This window comes from Taurulus bubalis (genome assembly GCF_910589615.1).
Source record: "Taurulus bubalis genome assembly, chromosome: 2".
Lineage (NCBI taxonomy): Eukaryota > Metazoa > Chordata > Actinopteri > Perciformes > Cottidae > Taurulus > Taurulus bubalis.
The window spans coordinates 26579787-26602295 of record NC_136590.1 but is presented as its reverse complement, the minus strand read 5'-3'; the positions used below and the strand labels follow the sequence as shown (position 1 = coordinate 26602295).

Here is a 22509-nt window from a genome sequence, read left to right as displayed (position 1 = left end):
GCCTGTCTGCCGTCCCAACCGTCCGACCGGCTGACTGTCGGCTGGTCTGTGCAGCTTTCTGTCTGACATCTCAACCCTCTGTCTGTCTGTTCGCCTGTTTATCCCTTAGGTTTTCTCAAGGAGTGGAGCAATGAGGGCATAAAGGTTGGCTCAAGGGTTTACGTGGAGCTTGGCTTCACATGAGCTCCCCAGAAAGCCTCAATTTAGATATTTAGGGGGAACTCTAAAATATCTTCATTTTTGGTGACTGTTTTTTTCTGCATAAATGTTTATTTTTCTGTTCATGTAGCGTCCTGAAATAAATAATAGGCTAAGAGTTAAGCATGTAAAGTCAACACGAACCGTTGTCGGCACTGTGCATTGGCATTTTTATTGTGCCTCAGAGGAGAGCACATTTTCTGCATGAATTAGGTGGGCGCATGCAATAATGCAATGCATTCTCCATGCAGTGTTCAGTGTGTGCCAATATATCCGTTTATTATCCAGTTGTACGCCTGTTAGTGCAACACGGATACTGCAATTGCATTTTGTGCTGGTGGAGACCTACGAATGAAAATGAATTGATTATCCATAGGGGACATTCATAACTAACCGTGACTTCTTTTGAAATGTTATAACATAAGAAAAGGAACAATGCAAATAAATGCAGAAAATATGCTTCTCGGTGCTTGAAGAATTAGTGGAAGTTACAGGTAAAAGGTTGCAGAAGAAAGGTTGATATTAGCGCCATTTACTAACGATGAACTACATAATTCAACATGACAGCAATGGCAAGAGCTTGAATCGACTCGTCTCGGTGTGATTGTTGTCTTGTTAGCATGCTAACATGAATAGTACACGACACAAAGTACAGCGGAGGCTGATGGGAATGTCAATAGTTCTGCAGGTATTTGGTCCTAAATAAAGTATTGGACACATTAAAATGTTGACCTGACGATGACGCTAGCAGTAAAGTCGGAGGATCACCAACGTTTTTAAAATGTATCTTCAGGGGAACATGAATCTACATAAAATGTCTTTGTTGTTGAGAAACTGAAAACCACAAATATCAAATATTCTTTATTTCTTAGTAAGTTGAGTTTGTGTGCATTTTTCTGAAAGTATTTGACACCTATTCAAGTGCTGCTTTATACATTTTTCATTAAACTGTGGCATAGAAGACAAAAAGTCACAGTTTCATCGACCTTTGATTTCCTGTAAACCCGCTCTGAGTCCTGTGATCTCCGGAGGAGCAGAGCATCAGGGATTCCCTCATCATTCCTGCCCTCCCTTCCTCCCTCCATCCCATCATCTTTTACTTCCTCCTTTTCTTTGCAGGGGCACATAAGCCTCTTATCGGCCGGCTTCATGGAAGCTGAGTGACTCACAAACTGTTTGAAATGTATTGTTTTTACACTGGTCTTCGTAGGAATAGAGATGTTTTGTTGGTCGCGTAAACAAGATGTGTGAATTAAAAAAGACCAGAAATCTTTCCCCAAAATGTTTAAGAAACAAATACACAGTACAAGCTGACAGGCTATGATGTCAGATCACTAAGAACAAGAGGATCCTTGAAAACTACACTTTTCTTTTCACATTACTCAGATCTTATCAAAGGATCCTCAAGGGCAGCTGACCATCTACCAACGCTGGTGAAGTTGAAAGGAAATCATAAATCTCAATCTCGCCCCAGGAAGGGGAAAACTCTCCTCTGGAGAGTAACAGAGGCAGACAGAGGAGGTTTTTGTGCCGAAAGGGAAACGGGAGAAGCCGGCGATTATCAGCACCAAAGGCAAAAAGATCCCTTCATTCTTGAAACTCCCCCGAGCGAGGCTCTGAAGCCGAACACGCTCTTTTGTCGCTCCTGATTTGAAACACAAAAGAGCCTCACGAGTGTGACTCTGAGGAAGAGGTGGAGAAAAAAAAAAAAACATGGCTAATATCTTCCATTCATTTCAGTGGGGTCAAGTACTTTCACGGAAGCAGTGCCAACAACACACACTGTCATTATCTGAGAAGAATTTGATTATTCCTGAACAACTGAGAGACATTTTGGGACGATAAAGACAGCGAACGTGAAACATTCTTTGTTTTCTACATTCACAGAGACTTGATTTTTTAAGACTAAACACAAGATAAAAAAATAAGATATTCAATATCTGTTAAAGAAGATAAGATAAAGAAAACTCTTCTTTTTTTTTTAGCCTGGATTCTTCAGCAAATGAACTTGCATCTCATGTTCACAATATCAGCAACACTTATATCCTTCAATCTTCTACTTCCGGTCCCATGACTGCTTACCTTTATAATGGCGTAAAAGTGAAACGTTCTGCTTGGTAAAATACAATATAAACATGAGGATAAACGTGTACCAAAACCCTACAAGGTTTCTCAAAGTTCTGCTGGAAGAGGTCTATGTGTGACTGCGAGAGACCATCAGGGAGCCCCCAAACAAGCAAATTGTAAATGACTGTTGCCAGGTAAACCTAATCGTTTTTTTTGGTTGATTTTTCTTCATCCTCAAAGATAAACGTGCAGGCTTTGCTTGTGTTTTTCTCAAGGCATGTCTCAAACTGTGTAGTCCTACATCCTGGTGCCCTCCACCACCCAGGTGTGGAAGAGGTGCCCGCCACAGCGAGCGGACATCCGCAGACCGTCATCCTGCGGGATGGGGTGTGTGGGGCGGGGCAGTGACCCATGGCTCCTTAAACTAACAGAGGTCAGCCAAAACATCTGTTGGATTCCAACGGAGCTCCGACTTGCAGCCTCCTGAAAGGAAGTGATTGTGCTCTATGACTCTGGAAGCCTCCCTCCATCTCTCTGTTTTCACTTTCACTCCAGGCTAATTGTCTTGAGGGGAAAACAAAATGCATACTGTAGTTGAATAAAGTCTGAAACTATGTCAGATGCAAATACTAATATTACATTTACATTTACATATGTTTAGTTTTAGTTTTTTTCCGAGGTTTTAACACCACAGCAGCAGAGCAACTTGATGTCTCATCATTAATCTGTGGATGTGTCCACCTGATGAATGTCAGTGCAATATTCTCTCTCTTTTAGCTCTGTTTTTGGTCTCCACCAACCTCTGAAGGAACTATCTGACTCTTCAGCTGCTAAATGCTACACTTTGTTCACCAGCTCTTGTTGAGCTGCTCTTAAGTTGCATAAGTAATACTTATTATGCAGAATAATAAGAATGGTAATAATCTGAGTAGAAGTATAAATGGCATGAATGTAAATACTCAAGTAAAGTAACTGTAGCAGGTAGAGTAAACATACTGTTTTTTTGTGATTTATGTGAACTGATCCTTTAAATAAAGCACATGTTAATGAAGTCAGCACCTCCGAAAGTCAGCACCTCCGAAAGTCACTTTCACATAAACTCTCCCTCTCTCCTGCTGACTCCTCTGAGCCTCACCGGTCGTATTAACTGTCGCTCTGCTTCACATTGAGAGGATCAAAGCCGGAGGGGGTGCTGTGAGGCAGTAATGTGTTTCCACATGGGAGTCCTCTCCCTGGGAAAGTGCAATAGGTTAGAATATCAATGAGACGTGCCTGAGAGCGTAACCGCTCACCTGTTGTCTGACTGCGGCTCTGGATCTGGATCTGTTTCTGTGCGGTCAGGAGGCCGCCTCAGTTTCCTCTGTTTCCCAGCAAACATTTTGACACTGAATAAATCATGAAAACATTACAGCACAGCAAGTCTGCAGGCGAGAAGGCTGTCAGAAAGCTCAGACACGTTGTCATCGCTGTTTCACATTTAGGCAGCGCTGGAGGAAGTATTCAGATCCTTTACTGCAGTGAAAGTACTAATGCCACACTGTGAAAACACTTCAGGGAAAATATGTATAAGTATAATAATTCAAAAGTATTCAAAGTATTAAATCGTCCCCTGTGACTGTTATGCTGTTATACATTTTACGATTAGATTATTATTACTCAATTGTTAGTATAAAATCAGGAGGAGAAAAATAATTTAAAAAATAGTGAGAAAACTGTCACAATTACCCAGAAACACAAATACATTCAGTTAACTATAAAATAAAATAATTTGGTCTTTTGTTTTCGAAAACAAAATAATATTGTGTCTAATAGTTGTAGCTATATTTCTGCAATATATAGATTTTTTTTTACTAAAGTGTCAATAAATAAGTATATAATTAAATGTGGGAATAAATGAAGAAGTAAATACAGAAATAGAGCAATGAACCAATAAATGCTGAATACATAATTTCTACAATTTTGTTCGCCTACATTTACATATTTTCATATTTCTGTCTGTATGTTTACAAGGTAGGTGGTCCTTACCTCAGTCTAATTTGTTTGTATGTATGTATTTCATTATTCATTTCAGTATTTATTTATTCTTTAGTTTATTTCACTCTGTATGTATTTATACAAGTATGTATACCTTTATTTATACTTGTTTTATCACTACCAGATGTAGAGAGCTTTTAACTTTTACTCAGAACCCTTTACAGTCACAAAAATATTTAAGAATCGTTCAATTCATTTAATGAGAAAAGTCCCAATGATAATGTTTTAGTGATTTGAAACCTAGTTGGTTTAACATTTAGTTTTGCAGTTGTCCCATCTCTAAAATCTCTAATCGGTTCTTTTGTTCTGCTAATTCAGTAACCAAACTACTATTTTAATAGCAATGATAATGACAATCAAAAGCTCTCTGCATCTGGTGAAATAAATCAATCAAAGCACATCAGAGTTAATCATCTACAATTTGTGTTAAAGTGTTACAGATTGCCCCTTTAAGACTCCTGAGTCTCTGCAAGAAACAAATCTGCGACAGGAAACAGAAAACGGAAACATTCAGTTGATCCAGCTGTTTTCTCCCTTTCCCCCCTTCCAGTCTATCTGTCTGTCCCCCTATTTCTCTCTCTCTCTCTCTCTCTCTCTCTCTCTCTCTCTCTCTCGCTCTCTTTCACCCTCTCCCACATATCAAGTGTCCTAGGGAGAACAGGGGAGAGGAAGAGGAGGAGGAGGAGGAGGAAGAGGGGTGGGGGGGGGGGGGTTCAAACAGGTGTCTGACTGTCCCAGAAGCCTGTTGGTTGGTCTGCTACAGGTTTTACCTCGTGCGCCCAGCTGCTCTCTCTCTCACTTACAACCCCATGTGAAAGTGTACAAACACACACACACACACACACACACACACACACACACACACACACAATCACACGCACACACACACAATCACACGCACACACACACACCATTACCACCATGTCCATCTGTCACAAGAATTAGAAGTAATCCATAGGAATTTTTAGATGTCATGGAAGGAGAGGTGTGTGTGTGTGTGTGTGTGTGTGTGTGTGTGTGTGTGTGTGTGTGTGTGTGTGTGTGTGTGTTTGTACACTTTCACATGGGGTTGTAACCCGACCGTCCGGCCACCTGCAGCATAAGGCTGAGAAACCAAAGAAAAAGAGAACACGCACTTTCTCTCTCTGTGTGTTATAGACATGTCTATAAAGCAATGTACAGAATGTACAGCGGTTGGACAAAATAGTACGAACACCTCATGGGAAAAGATTTACACCGAGGTTAAAAAATCAGGAATCAGCTGTTATTTTGACAGAGATACAAAAAACAGTATAATTCAGAAACCAAATGTATTATTTACATTTGAATAGGTTTTCTCCCCAAAAGAAGAAGAATTAAACTATTGATATGTCCATTTCATCGATGTTCCCACAATGTTGCACGACTACCGTTGGGACTTGAAATACTTTTGCTCTCAGCAGTCAACTCACTGGTTAGATTGAAGAGGTTTAAACTGTGATTTGTCAGTCCATATTGTTCAGCGCTAACCCAAAACTAATATTATATTTGTATTGTGAAGTTTGGAGAAGAAGCAACATGTCACCTGTTACTTCCATCTTCTTATAGGCTGAATTATTGTGCACTTAACATTGAACCAGGAAGCTGTTATCGTTCTATATTCTATTATAATAATCTATATATATTAATAATATGTACAATATATAATTATTATAGCCCTGCCACGTCATCATCACTGTTTCACATTCATTAAGTGGTGTAGGAAGAATTCAGATCCTTTACTGAAGTAAACATACTAACAACACACTTATAATGAAATGTTACTTCAGTAAACGTTTGTAATTATAATCAGACAATGTACTTCAAGTATTAACTATGAACATATATGTACAATTATGCTATACTATTATGTATGATATCATAAATATTACTCGGTTGAGGTGGATCTTATTTTGAACTATTGACTCATGATCATTTTCATAATGTATTAATTGGCTCAATGTATTATTTGGTCTACAAAATAGTATAAAATGGTGGGAAAACCCATCACAGCTCCTCAAATCACAAGGGGATGTCTTCAAATGTTTTATTTTGTCTGACCAACAAAACACAAAGACATTCAGCTTACTTTCAGAGAAGATGATGTCGAGGTCCTGACAGAACGAGTGACATGTCCAATATATTTTGCCTTTCTTTTTCTCCCAGTGTGACGATGTCTATGACTCTTAGGGTGGTGGTGGACATTCCTCACATTCCTGACCTGTCACCTAAACAAATCACGGCACTTGTGAAAGAAAAAAAAACTTAGCTATTTTTGCTCAGCGTTACAGCACTTACCTCATTATTATTTAGATCTTTACAAATAACAGTTTAAACATCGAAACCATAAAAGATTTTGGAAAACGCACACACACGCATGCACACACACACGCACGCACGCACACACACACACACACACACACACACACACACACACACACACACACACACACACACACACACATAGAGACATGACTGATGATAAAAGTGATGAAACTGTCAGTGAACAGACCTACACACATACTCACACACAGACTGTCCCAACACACACGTTCAGGTTCCACAGGAGGCAGATGTTGGTGTTTCCCACCTGGCCGCCTGTCAGTAACAGAGTGGCTTGCTGACTGATGGCTGATGGGAAATGGGCTTGGTGCATGTTGGGGGAACGAGCTGATGACAGCCTGACCTGCCCGCCCGCTTCGATTGGCTGTTTCCTCACCTGCACTCTGCAGTGTTCGGGCCCCTGATACCCACAATAGAACCGCAATAGAAAAAAGAAGAACAAAGCAAAACACAGATTTCGCAATAGGTCATTGTGGTTGTAAAAGCTCGTAGCGAGCATCTTATTGTGCTGATTTGCTAAACAGCTCATTTACATCGAGATGACTTATGTATTGATTGAAGCAATATTTGTTTTGGACATTTGGGATCAAGCTGTAAACACAACATTAACATAATATTTCCTTATCAGGCTCAAGAATCATCTTCACCCAGATGTAGGTGTTATCAATACAATCGACACCTTTCAGATCAAACATCATATAAGACCAGTATTTATCAGTGCAGCTTTAACCTAAAATTGGCTGTTCCGGTAAACTGGTCGTGCAAAGTTCATTATTCACTTGTATTTGTATTCCTCTATTACTGCACTATACACTGTGTCTTGCATCTTCTTTCTGTACCTGTTTTTAAATCTTGTTGTTTGCACCTTGTGTTTTCATTCCTCAGCACAGTTTTGTTCCTCTATGCATGTATAGATATTTTTTGCAGTGTGCAGCTCAGCCACCTGTGAGTCCGTGTGAGGAGGAGTGAGAGAAGTGGAAGGTGAAGGGGGGAGGAAGAGGAGGAGGAGGAGGAGAAGGAGGAGGAGGAGGAGAAGGAGGAGGAGGAGGATGAGGAGGAGGAGGAGGAGGAGGAGGAGGAGGAGGAGGAGGAGGAGGCAGTTTGATGCCTGGGCCTCCGGATGTCTCCATTACAAAAGAGTGATCTCTCTGAGAGCTGTCACAGACAGAAGACACTACACTCTCCCTTTCTGTTCACCGTGTTGTTTTTATCCCCCTTCTTTAAGGGACTTAAACTTAAACCTGCAATGTTAGCAATTTTCTGCAATTTTTAACACTGACCACAAAACACTAAAATAATCCCACAAAACCAATTTGTAAATATTTCAAACTGAAATCAGCTGAAAAAAAAGCGGACCCTGCTGATAACAAGAGGACACCTACACGCATGCCTCACTCAACATTACGCCCCACTTCATTAACACACATCAGCTGATGACACAAGTGTGATACAGTGATGTACTGTTTTCTAATTAGATCTGTATTTTGACTGGTTGGATGCAACAAGACTAAAACTGGTTGATTAAATGAAGGTTCAATGATCTCTTGGTGGAAATGAGATTACATAATTAAACCAAATGATCTCTGGAAGAGATCCGCTTCTTCCTAAACGACTCCACAGCGAGCAGCTATTTGGGGCCTCACATTTTCATTTTCCAACTTCACTGTTGTTTCAAGCATCTTCAGTTACACTGAAGGTGTATAACTTTCCTTTTGTAAAATTAAGCGGAGTCGGGCGCTGTGATGTTTTCTTTTAGATTCGAGATGTGAACCCTTTCCTGCAGACAGATCAATGAAGATCAGACGCCATAAAACCGTCAGCGACTTCGTAGGGTTTTCTTTTCTTTAGATCCTTTGAGCACATGAGCTACACGGTCAAGGAACTGGAACAAGACACCAGAGGACAGAAAAGCCATCTACTGTACCATGTTTGCTCTCTGTGACCCGCAGCCACAAAATGCCTGCTGTTTTTGTTTGTTTTTGTTATTTATTTATTTATGTATTTGTTTTATATTCTATTTGCTCTTTTTGATTATTTGTTTGGTTTTGTAGTGTTCATTGCCTTTATGGTGGTCCTTTTTTGTTTACCAGTATTGACGTTATGTATGACTATGCTTTGCTTCACTGTAGAGCACTTAGTAAACTTTGTTTTTAAAGGTGTTATATAAATAAAGTTATTATGTATTTTACTTAGTTTTCATACTTATTTAAAGCCCAACCATGCTGTTTTTCCAAAACAGAACAGCACGTTGTGTATAGGGCTGGGCAAAGTTGAAAACATTTAACTGATTAATCGCATGATATTTCTGTGATTAACAGCAGTTAATCGCATTATGAGTTAAATTCAATCATGAATGAAAAACTAGTGTATTGCACGCTTTTATTTTAAAGTAATGTTATCAGAAAAATATAACAGTGTATATTAACTTGTGTATTCTCCTGACGACGATGCATCTTGAGGCTCATACACACCGTCATAAGGACGCTGGTGACTGCATCAATGCTGTGTAAGCCTCTCCCAATGCAAAAAAACGCATGATAAAATAATTGTCGGCGTTAATGGATTGCTGAGTTAACGCATTTATAACGTGTTAATGTGCCCCCAGCCCTAGTTGTTTAGTTTAGTTGCCGAAATCGTAACTTTAAATGGTTTTTCATTGTGGCTGCATGGGCTTTTACACGTGTGTGATGACAAAGTTATACACTGTTCAAAGGTCTTGGCAGGCGGCAACCTCCAACTCTAAAAAGTCCCTTCAACTTGCATTATTTCTAATGGCCAGCAGGGGTCGGCCAGATTGTATAGAGGTCAATGAAAACATTACCCTATTTCATATTTGATTTATTACCTCAGGAAACATTGTAAACATGAGTTTATGGTCTCGAGCGCCAGTTTCAACTTTTCTTAAATACAGCATATTTATTTCATAAATGATGGTCCCATTTAAAGAAAAATCAAAAGATTGAGAAAGGTCTGGTTTCATTTATATCAAATAAGAAGCTTTGATTGAAGCAACTGAGTTATTTCAGCCTTTAGGTCCCAGGGAGGAAACGTCCTGTTCCTTTACTAAAAGGCCATTTTAATCGGTTGTGGAAAGTACATAAGTGCTGTATTTAAATACAATTGAGATATACTTGTTCTTTACTTGAGTAATGAGCTGCAGAGTGCAGGACCATGGTACCACCATGCTTTTGGTACTTTAAGAATGTTTTATATTGTATATTTTGCTAATACTCATAGTTGTATTGCGTAGAGGACTTTTACTTCTGACCGAGTATTTCTGCTTTAATCTAAGTAAAAGACCTGAATCATTCTTCCACTACTGCCGACAATACTTCCGGTAACAGCATCTCCTGCTACAACTGTGTTAATGGGATTTATTCATCTTGTGCATTCTTTGCTTCATGCTAACATCTCTTAAATCCCCATTTCCCTCATCCATCTATAAAAAAGTTAAAGATCACGTGCTATTTATTTACACTTTTGAAATTATTCGTGCACTTTGCTATGACACGCTGTGTTATAGCATAATTTTTCAATTGGTACATTTTTAAATAAATACCTGAAATGTAGTTAACCCCAAATATCCTCAAAATTCAGTGCCCTCGCATCATGAGTGGAACAAATGTATATCATCAGTGTTGAAGCTACTGGGCTTCTTTCTTAACACACGTTTATTTCAGGAAAGGAAACATACCTGCATGCGCACGTGCACAAACACACACACACACACACACGCACACACACACACTTCTATTTATGTCAACCCGAGCTCACTGACCTTCACTATTAAGATAAAGAGGGAAACAAACAGTCTTTGTGTCTGCCAAATTACTTTCTGCATATTACATACGCAAAAGTGTGTCTGTGATGAAAATGTACCCCAGAGCATCAGTTCTGGGGGTTAACCCGGAAGATTTAGGGCTGTTGGGGGGGGATCATCGCCAGTGAAACCTCAGCCAGGAAATTTCCGGCGACTGACTTGACTCTGTGCTGAGTTTAGAACAGTCTGCGTGTGTCTTCATAAGCATTCATCTTTGTATTAGCTTACTGACACTGTAAACTACCGACTGCAGGGAGAGAAACGCAGTTAAAAGGCCTCAGTGTGTTTCAAAAGAAGTGCTTGTTCTAAAGCCTCCACCTCCACATACTGAGGCTTTTTTTCTTTCTCACTCAGCTTCCGACTATGAGCAGTAGGCTCGCACATGAACAGTTGGCCCGTTAGCTGCAAGCCGCCGGTTCGCCATGTTGAGAGCCGTTGAGTCAATTATAATGACCCAATTTCATGTAAATTTCAATTTCACCTTTAAGTGAAAGTAAAATACCAGACCAATATCAAATTAGTTGAACTTGATGATACTTTTTGTACTTTGACTGCACTACATATATTTTACTTTTAAAGTTACTTTTACATAAACACATTAGGTTATATGATCTGATCCATAGTACATACTGTATATAATACTAATAACAACTTCAATCTTATATAGCACTTTTCTAAGTACCCAACGACTAGGTAGATACTACTAATCTACCTAGTAGTATACAATATATCTAGAATTGGCTCCACATTAACATGATCTTATGTGTGTTAATGATAAAACTGAACAATATAATATTCTAGCCTAAAATAACACTGTGAAAGGAGCCATTCAGCTTAATGAAGTATATATTTAAATACATCATGCTGATCATATTTCTGTTTCTTTTACCTATGTAACTTTTCAAACTTTTTATTTGTAATAGAGTATTGTTTTGACCGCGTGCTGGGCTCACTGCTGACAGGTCATCTGATTAAAAAATGTCCCTTGAGCCAAAATCCTGAACCAGCTTTTGGCACGAACTGATCCAGCAGCAGCAAAGAGTAAGTGCACCACCGTGTGGTGAAGCTCAAGCTTTACATGGTTTCACCTTCTTTAGTCAGTTTCTTCCTCTTGTTTTTGTCTTCATGAGCAAAAAATCTTGAGACACTTCTACATTAGTCGATGTCCCCTCAGTATCGTATGAACTTGGATTCCGTCTTCCAGTTGAGAAATAAACCATGTTGGGCTCAGTCTACTCGCTGGTTAGATTGAAGAGGTTTAAACTGTGATTTGTCTGTCTATATGTCCATCTGATATTCCAGAAGGGCTAACCCTAAACTAATATTCTGCATCCATTGAGAAGTTGGAAATTAAACACAATTCCTGTTAATTACAGCTTGTTATAGACATTTTGCACTTGACACAAACAAAAACCTGTTCAAATCTGCACACATTGATGCTCAGCTTCCAGTTACCTTTACCAATGACTGACTGATAATTTCTTTGATTCCCATTGAACTGTTGCTCAGAGGGATCTTTGTCTCTTTCCACCGTTTCAGTTATCGGTCTGGTTGCACCATTGTACAGCATTACTCTATTACATCTATTAGTAAAGAGGACTTTCTTAATACTTAAAGCATGTGAGATTATTCTGAAATAAATAGTCCTCGCAGACATCTGACTGGACCCAATCGAGTTTTTGCTTCAGGAAATGTACATCTGTAATACTCTACAATCAACCAATAAATCTGCAGAAGCTTCCTTTTCTCAATAAGAACGGTGTTTACGCTCTTGAAGCAGCAAGTCAGCAGATACTTCGCCCTCTTCTTATTTGTGCATTTGTCCTCCTGCCCGAGACCCAGAATTCGATCTCTTAACGCGCCATTTGGAAGGACGTCACAACTCCCAAAATGAATCTTGAGAGAGGAGGCTTGCTCGAGGAGCTATGGGTAAGGATGCACAGGTGTATCCTTTGCGGAAGTCTCTGTGGCACCCGTAGCAGATTATAAAAGAGATGACACATTCTGCCACATTGTGAGTGGCACAAGTTGTCGTGCTAATCAGACAGGCCATTAAAGACAGATGATGCAGCTGTGCTCCACGTCATATTTAATTAACATTGCTTTCAAACGACTGCTCCAGAGCAGGGATGTCTCAATTTGTTAAATGCCTGTCCTCACCCTCCTCCTCCGCCTGCCTCTTCTTAGGTAGGTGGGACTAAGATGCGAGGAGAGGAGGCGAGGAAAGGAATTGAGGATGTAGAAACTGAGAAGAGTAGAACCGTGTGCATATTCTAAAGGCAAACAAACAAACAAACAAACCAACTCTCTTAAAACATTTCTGCATTTATGCATCTTTGCTGCATTTTTTTTCTCCCTCAGTTATACACAACATATATTGAAAATAAATCTTAAATCACAAAATGCCAAACACACAAAGGCTGAGGGTGAAAACAAACAAAAAAAGGCCATTTGTCTTCTATACACCATGAACTATACAGTATGTATGAGCCCTCTTTGAAAAAACATGGTCGAAGACATTCAATACTGAAATATTCAACCGACCGTTTTGTATTAGAACAAACAGACCAAAACAAAAAACATTCTAATATTGACATCACTTTCTAATTTGACATCACTGTTGAAAATCTCTGCTATTGACAGTAATTATTACAGAGCTCAGAAAGCATCTATCGGTCTCTTCTAGAGTTTACAAAGCCCGAAACTCTGAAGGAAAGTATTTAAAAATCTTTCAGTAAACCAAAACTCAACGGTACAAAAAAGCTTATGCTTTTAGCTCACAGCTGTTACAGATCCACTGGACTCGAGGACAATACGTTTTTTATCATAATCCCTTTCATCTCTCCATTTTTGTTATCAACACTGTCCAGACTCCTGAAACTTTTATAAAATGACATCAACCTTTACAAAATGCTTGTTGTTGTTGACAGATTCTGGTAGGTTTTTCAAGCGGAAGAGGATATAATTTCGGCTCTCTGAGATCACGATAACCCTTTTAGCAGCATTAATGACGAGTCTCCGATAAAACTGTTTGATCCCTTATGCAGCCACAGACATTGTGTAAATGTAATGTCTCACAGGAACGCATTATTACATGAATCTTAATCAAATTGGTTTGTTTTACAGTAAATCTGCAAACAAGAATATGTAAATAAAGAATTCTGGGCCACCTGAACTGAAATATCAGCCCTGTCCAGACTGAACATTAAAAAGGAAATCTGGTGAATTCACAATCTGGTACTGAATATTTTACGCAGAACAAAGTCACATTTCCATGGAAAGGTTCTGGAGATATTCTGCCTTTTGAATTTAACAAAAGAAATAAAAAAAAATAAAAATGTTAAACGGATAAGAAGAAACAACTGTGAAACAACGTTCTCATAAAATTCAACTCATATTATCAGTTTTTTTACAAACCATACCCAGTATTTGGACAGAACGATCTCTTTCCATCTGTCTGGACAGCGAGATCAAAAAACTGGCTGCGGTGACTCGTCTGGCCGCGCAAAAAGTTTGATTTCTCCGCTTTACCATCGTCTTCAACACCAGGTTCATAGATACTCAAACTTGTGGAAAGCAGAGGAAGAGCAGACGTTTTAATAAATACATTCACTGGAGATGCAAACCAACGATATTCAGGTGAGGAGGAGACCGAGAAACAGGAAGCGGAAAGCAGCTCTGCTTTGATCTGGTGCTAGATGTTAGTATTGGTTAGATATTAGTGGGGGCTAAATTATTACAATACCCTGCTGTCTCCAAACTTTAAACTCTTCTCCTGTTATTTCCTCGATGTATAAATACAGATGTCCCGAGCGGATCCTAAGAATCTATATTCTAATAGATCGGTATTGGCTAAATAACGGCCATTAACGATCCAATCTTTTCTTCAGTACTCTGAGGTTCTGCCCACAGAGCGCGCGTGCACTCACACGCGCACACACACCAGCTGATTGCGTCACACCTAATCAATTTCAAGCCATCACATTCTCATCCAAATTAAATCGATAATTTAGGTTTATGAACAGAATTGCCTTAAGTATTTGGATCACGTGGCTTGTTAACAATAACATGTATACATCTACAGCTGGTATTTTAAATGTGTCAGATTATACTTATCAAATCAACATTTAGCTAAATACAAGTACTGGAGATATTAAATGGACTCAAGGGTCAAAGAACTTGATCGGGACACCTAGAATGTACACTAAGTCTGGGTTTCACACTGAAATACTTGGTTTGATCCTCTGCCAGTAGTATGGAGAGCCGACATACAATGTTAGATTTGTTGACAAATTTCTTGTATAGGCAACATTTTAAAACCTTTTTTTGTTCAGCAGAAAAACATGTTTGTAAGTATCGACAGACTCGATGATGATACCCAGACATAATGTACACCGACAGGGAGAGAATGGTTTCCAGTCTGCACGCAGGTCTCTAACAGAAGACGTTCCACCTTCTTTTACTACATCGGAAGCTCATTTCATTGAGGCCCAAACGCACAGAAAGCATCTGACTCACCTATTGTGTTTAAAAAAAGGCCAAACAAGCACCAAAAGCAGTTTGACGTGCCTACTCTGAATTAGTTTCCATTGTGGAGCATCAGATGAGGAGCCAGTGACGAAAGCTTGTTTTTGTTCTGCAGCACCTGTTCCTAAAAAGAAGGAAAGGATTATTCCCCCCAGAAAACGTCTTATAAAAATAAAATAAAAAATACATTAATAATAATAATAACACTGTTGCTTTCGCTGGATAAAATGACACGTGTCATCTGCGGTAAGTCACATCAGTTGTCACTAACATAAATTCCATTTGTAACTCGATGGCAGATCAAAATAAAACGCTGAGGGGTGTGTGTGCTCTCTGCAGGATGACATCCGCACTCGGCCAAAGATTGTTTAAGAGGTGAGAGAGGCGTCACTCTAACCACACAGTACACCGGCGAGTGTTTTTTGTGGTCCCGTACACTCCAATAGAGTGATACATCTTCCATCGAGCAGATGGCGTCATGCCAATTTCCCCATCATCCACTTTAAACTTTCATTCATATATATCAATAATTAAAAAAGATGAGAAGTTATCTGTCATAAACAAAAAAAAGCTGCCTAAACAGAAACCTTTTCCTAAAAATACCGCTGGGTCTTTGTCAGATTAGATGCGTTCAGTGCGTTTGGGCCTTTTAGAGGAAATTTGAACCGTTTCAGTTGGGAACTCAAAATTATAAAATACCATGTTGGGTATTACAGGGTCCAAATGACTCTTTTACGGGGGAGAGAAGAGACTCTGGCAGGAGGGTAATGTTAATGTGTTAAAGGGGGCTGGTTGTTTTGTGTCATTCCAAGTCCGGACTGAATCCTCTGCAGTCTCTACCGGCCCAGCCTCAAGTGAACTGGTTCTCCTCCGAGTACTCCGTGTCCTCTGGAGCGTACTGGTTGTCCTCGGCAGCGTACTGGTTGTCCTCGACAGCGTACTGGGTGTCGGCAGCGTACTGGGTGTCGGCAGCGTACTGGGTGTCGGCAGCGTACTGGACGTCGCCCTCGTACGATTCTTCTGCTGCGTCTTGGTTCTCTGTGGTGTTCAGGCCGGATTTCTTCACTCTGTCAAAAGACACAGATTAGGATTGTTTCGTGACACTTCTGTTTGTCTGAGGACCGTTTTTCTCTTTTTCCTTTTCCACAATGCTGACTGGTTTGGTCAAAACAAAAACAGAAATCGGACCCTGAAGCTTTGTCCACATAAAAATGTGAGAGTGCAATTGAAGTGCTTCCAAGCGCATGAAAAAACAAAAGGAAGAGATATAACTTTAACATGATGTTGACCAAATAGTGAAGAAAAAAAAAAAATCTACAAAAATATTCTACAACCAAAACTAAGAAATAATAGGAAAGAAATAGGAGTACCAGCGGGAAAAAATAAGTGTATACTTACTGGTTCTTATGTTTGGCGCCACTAATATGAGACTGGTACTGCTCCACAGAGTTCAGTTCGATGCTGCAGACAGTGCACGGGTAGCCCTTTAGTGTGGAAGCTGTGGACACACGGGAGAGGAGAGAAGAGATGTTTTCTTGTCCACAAAGTAGAAAGAGCGACTTAGTGAATTATTCATCCCCAGCCGGCTGCTAGGTCTGACCTGGTGCGGTGGACGGACCGTACGTCTCCATCAGTTTCTGCTTGGTCATCTGTTTCCTATGCTTCTTGCCCACGTAATGCTGCTGGGCCATGAGCGGGTTGTTGAAGGAGGCCTGGCAGATGGAGCAGAAGCGGTCCGGGTTGCTGTTGTTGTCGGCGCCGCCGGTCACCGGCACGCCGCTCGAATCGTCTGCAGGCTTCTTCTTCGCCGGGACTGGGGGCTGTGTTTGGGAGGCTACTGCTGCAGAGGAGACGCAGTGGAAACATAATAAGCAGCTTCCAGAAACAACAATTGCAATGTAAATATTGCAAAAGAAACGATGATAAAGCTAACGAAACGCATGAGGGGGGAAAATAAATTGGAAGATAAAAGAGCCACAGGTTTTGAATAAAATCATACAAATGCACGTACATACCTAGGGGCTGGGGGCCGACGGTTTTCAGCCTCAGATTCTTGGCGTGAACTTTGCCCTGGTAGTGCGACTCGGCCACCACAGGAGAGGAGAAGGTCATGTTACACACATGACACACCTTCGAGCGGTCGGTGTCTCCGTTGTTACAGTCCTCCTTTCAAAAACACACACACACACACACACACACACACACACACACACACACACACACACACACACACACACACACACACACACACACACACACACACACACACACACACACACACACACAGCGCAACATAAATAATGTATGCATACAAGAGGCATCATTTGTCCTGCTGGAGAGGAAAAAAAAGGACGATTTGTTTGTACGTCTGTTAAATTATTCTCAACTGAAAAAAGGTCCACGCACACACACCGGCTTTATCTGGGGGATAAAAGGTTGGTTTTTTTCTCTCGAAGCTTTCAAAGCACAACAATTGTGAGATGCAGGTAACGGATGCACCCGTTTATCTTCACACTAATATATCATTAATATAAAATCACATTTAAAAACACAGCACAGACCCTTAGGTAGGTTTCCGTAACGTCTATACAGTTTGAATAATATAATTTCAATCAATATTTATGTCAATAAAAAGGATATAAAAGGACTCATGGTTTGCAATGAACTGACTGAGCATTAGTTCAGTTTCGGGATAACAAAAAGTAAGTTGTTGGTTTAAATCGTTAAACTGAGCACTTTTTAAACTCACGCTGTCGGATGATGACGACTTGAACTTCTTCACCGCCGGTTCTTTCTCGTTCTGGATGGAGAGATAACGCCGCACTTTGTTGGCATGTTTCTTGCTCTGAAAAGAAACGAGAACAAAGGTTTCAGCACAAAGTGGGCAGCAAACATATGGACATCATGAAACGTTAAGAGTTAATTTGTCCAATAGCTGGTGATTTGCTTTTGAGCTGCAATGTTGCCAGCCGAAGTAATCGCTGACTACTTTAACAATCGATTCATCTTTAAAAAGGAAACTGTTCAGGGAACAATGCCAGAAATGTTTTTCTTTTTGGTTATAATTCATATTAAAACTGATTATCTTTGGGTTTTGGACCAAAAAAGAAGACATTTAAAAGACATCATTTTGGACGAATAATCTAGAAATCTATTTTAGAAAGCCCATGGCAAGTGAACAATACATATTTTCATTATGGCTGCACTTGTGGCAACATGAGAGATGTATTAGTTAATAAACATGTATTTAATTATTCTCAATTTCGATGTAATCTTTGCTACAACCATTTTGCAGACCGAAAAGAAGTATCAAGACAGAGTATAATTTAAGAGCTCTGAAACACAGGCGTCCTATTAGCCCGAATAGAAAACAAAGATTCCCAGCCCTTGTATTTAAATTAATTACTACTTTTACCAGGTCATAGTTGTAAAGACCTCTGTCCACACTGAATGGTATATCTTCTTTGTCTTCAACAGACAAAACAACAAACAAACTTTCTTGGTTGGCAGTCTCAGCTGGTTACATTCTGACATTCTGACCCCCTAGGCTCTCTAGGATCCAACTCAGTCAACAATCATGATAATGCTGATTTCATTTACATATTTTTAAATTTCGGATTGTCTGGAGAATAGAGAAGAGATCGGATCACGTCTCATAAATATCTTAGATAATATTCTTAGAAAGATTAAAACCATTAATTGGGTGTAAATGGCATCAGATGGTCATACCTCCTCGCAAATAATTATCCAGCGTTGCCCCAATATCAGGAGCCCCCGTTAAAAATAATTGGAGTACCCCGAAACCGCAGCAGCAGACTGTACTGACCTGATAATGAGTCAATTTCTGAGACTCTGAAATGAGGACAGCACTGCAGACTTTACACTGGGAGTCAGAAAACAGGTCGCCATGCTCCTTTATCATCTTATTTACTGCAGGGGGGGGAGAGACATACAGAAAAACAGGATATTTTAAATCAGGTCACATCTCCTGGGATATAAATGTAATTATAGACTCCATGTAAAAAAAATAAACTAAACATCTGAGGCAAAAGTTCAAACAACAATTTAGCTCATGACGCTTCCCTTTTATCAACAGCAGTGGTGTCCACCTCCAGTGGCATTAAAATCCTCTGTATTAAGAGATATTTTTACTTGTTTATGAATGAGCCCCTTTTTAAAACAGCTTTATTTCTCGCAGCAGTTATTGCCTGATAAACGCAAGATGCTCATCTTGTGCACATGCAAGTACGCTGGCAAACGCCTGTGCATAAATCTGTAAACAGCAGACTGACAGATGCACGTTTTGGGCCCAATTCTGAGTTTGAGCCTTTGCGCTTGGCTCAAAAACATGACAAAGACGTGACACAAATAACTGCCGATATACAAGACGGATATGATTATTCCAAGTATTAAATCATGGGATACAAATTTGGTTAGATGCGACATTGAAGGAGCACATCATGTCATGATTTTTTTACCTCCTAAATTGGTTTGGATCTATTTAATTTCAGATGCAGAATACATCACTGGCTTCATCCGTCTGTTAAAGCTTTATGGCTTTTTGCCAGTCAGACAAAAAGGTGTCCGTTTATTAGATTAGATTTTATTTAATTGTCATTGCACAGAGTACCACGAAAAGCAGTTTAGCATCCAACCAGAAGTGCAAAAGTGCAGAACGAAAAGGGGATGTACGCCAAAATACAGTATGAGCAGTATGTAAAGAATTAATAACACAGTAGGCAGTTCATGGAGAAGTACATGTACAACAACGCTCATGTTTCATCAGAGGGATAGAAGTGGGGAGAACTTCTGGTTTCAAGAGATGACATCAGTGACGCACTTCTTTCTCAATCATATCGCCTCTTTAAAATTAATTGCACTTTTAGTTTTTCCTGCAAAGCAGCTTTTTAAATGCGCTCCATGAATAAAAAATGCTTAATGAGAGAAATACAAATAATATTTATTTATTTTTAAACACACGTGACAAACTTCTGTATGAACGCAGGTTTTTCCATACCAAATAGATCTGTTGACGTCGTTTACCAATTAGGAATTACATCGATAATCTAACACCATTTTTTTTGTAATGACTATCACGTTTATTCCTTTGTGTTTCTAACTCAAAGTACACAAATAAGACTTGAGGATGACAGCGAACCGCATATGGCCTAAGGGAAAAAAAAGAAGAAAAAAAACTACGTCTGCCATTGACCCGCAATTGACCCAAATTTAAGAACGCATCCCGCTGTCGCTACCGGTGCACGTGCAGAGAAATTACTTCACGAGCGGTCTGGAGCAACATCGCATGCAGGACACGCTCTAATCGACCTTGGAGCCGAAACACAGTTAGCTTAGCTTAGTTTAGCTCAGCGTGCATTGCCGCACGGTTAACGGTTAGCTCGCGGGAAGCCACCGGCAACACTGGTGTTTTACGGTAGATCCCCCCCCCCCCCGTGACTGTGACCGCGTGCACCGACGCGCACATTTTGTTTTTTTAAACACGCGTTGAAATAGTGAGGAAACGGTTCATACCTTCCAAGGGGCCCGAAGGTAAATAAGGAAAATCGTCTGTCTGCATCGCGACGGCCATAATTTCTACTCAAAGCAAGCGGCGTCTTAGTGCGCATGCGGCGCTTTCAGGCACCCAAATGGGAAGATACAGAACCGTGTAAAGATAAGAGTCGCGTAAATGGAAGTTCAACAAGCTTGATTGTCACGTGATTCAGTTAGACGTCAGATACTTCCAGGAAGTACTTGGTGGGCAGTTTGCATGTGTAGATACTGGTACAAATCGGTACAAACAGAGACAGAATTGCTAATTAGCAGTCAATGTTGAATAGATTGTATTATTTAATGATGTTAAGTTGTTGCTTGCAATCCACAACATCACCAATGCATTTCACTAGATCGCGCTCTGTTCCTTTAATCAAGATAACTTTAGCCTATGTCAATAAGGCAGGTAACTCAAGATGTTACACTTACTAATCCTCAAATATTAGCAAAACACAAAATAAATTGTTGGTCTATATTGTTTGGTCATATTGTTGGTCAATATGAATATGGTAAATGTATTCATTTAGTGACAACTAATTTGCAAAAGTCGCAATTCTGTCTCCCTGTCTATACCGGTTTCTGCCCGCCACGTGAAAATCAAGCGTTTTTTGTACTTCCGTTGACGCGACTGTATACGGCTCTGACTACAGGCAGCGTGAAGGTCGCGCCTTACGTAGTGGTCACGTGAACCCGTGAAAAGAAACAAACATGGCTCCGCGAAAGTGAGGAAAACTCTGATGTGAGTCAATATACACTGACTATTGTTTGGTTTATCGTTATTTTAAGTAGCCGTGGAGTCAAAAAAAGCACACACACAAACAACGAATTTGATTTAACTAGACGGTTGATTAAACAATATAGAAAATATTAATTTGCTTTGCTGTTTCCTTGTCAACCGATGTCCTCGCGCTATGTACGCTAACTTTAACTGACGATGTTTCCCCCTAAATATGCGCTGTCCCGGTCAGCGTATTAATTATTTTGTTTTCAGTCGTTTCCGGCACCCCGCTCAGCTCTTCTGTTTCAACTTCAACCCACAGGCTCGAGTAAGTTTTGGGTCAACGCTCGTGCCGTCACGTCAAACCGACCAAGCGGACAGATGAGAGGAAGAGGAGGACACTCTTCATCACTGGGTAATAACCGCTGCTGGGAGGGGGCGATGAGGGTGCCCTGTTGTTATTGGTTAGTCTGGAATTGTGTGATTGAAACCCGGATTTAATCTGCTGCACACAAACTGGTTTAACAGTTCCACTGATTTTACAATTTAAGATCTATTCACGTTTCACAGTGATGTCATCAGGTTTATCTTAACGTGGACTTGGAGACTGCAAATGTGTGTATGAACCTTACTCCTTATTATTGAACTTTACTAGCCAAGCAAGAAGTTAACAAAGTATTTAAAAAATGAACGTTATACAGAGTTGTGCAACAAACTCCAGCAATAACAAACAATTCCACCAACTAACACACGATACAGCTCTTTACAAAACCTCGAGACACAATGTTAGAAAAAGCTTTTTAGAATACAAACACTGCATATTTTCACACACTTTCCTCATCCCCTTGTTAATCAAACTGTGAGTTTAATTCTTAGCTTTAACTGCCGCTCAAAATAATAATAATAATAATAATAATAATTTTATTTATAAAGCACATTTCCCAGACAAAAGAGGTCACAAAGTGCTGTACAGTTAAAAAAAACACATTAAAAGATGGAGTAATAAACATAATTAAAAGACAGCACAGAAACAGCAAACCGTAGGTGTGCAGGCAGAGCGCTCCACAGCCTAGGGGCTACTGCCTCAAAGGCTCGGTCACCTCGGGTCTTTAGGAGCGTGTGTGGGACGGACAGGAGGTTCAGCTGGTTAGACCTGAGGTTGCGGACTGTTTGATGAGGGTGATGCAGTTCAGCCACTTATGAAGGGGTCTGACTGTGTAGTGCTCTGTAT

General features: G+C 40.0%; 1 protein-coding gene across 1 annotated transcript; it reads right to left on the bottom strand.

Moving 5' to 3' along the window:
• Positions 1–15718: 15718 nt before the first annotated feature.
• znf346 (zinc finger protein 346) lies at positions 15719–20597 on the bottom strand (the record flags this gene model as incomplete). The annotated part of the gene is made up of 7 exons (XM_079237645.1): positions 15719–16074; positions 16406–16505; positions 16608–16847; positions 17023–17173; positions 17757–17852; positions 18834–18937; positions 20540–20597. 7 exons carry the CDS (start codon positions 20595–20597, stop codon positions 15858–15860), a joined length of 966 nt encoding a protein of 321 aa, XP_079093771.1. The 3' UTR covers positions 15719–15857.
• Positions 20598–22509: the final 1912 nt, after the last annotated feature.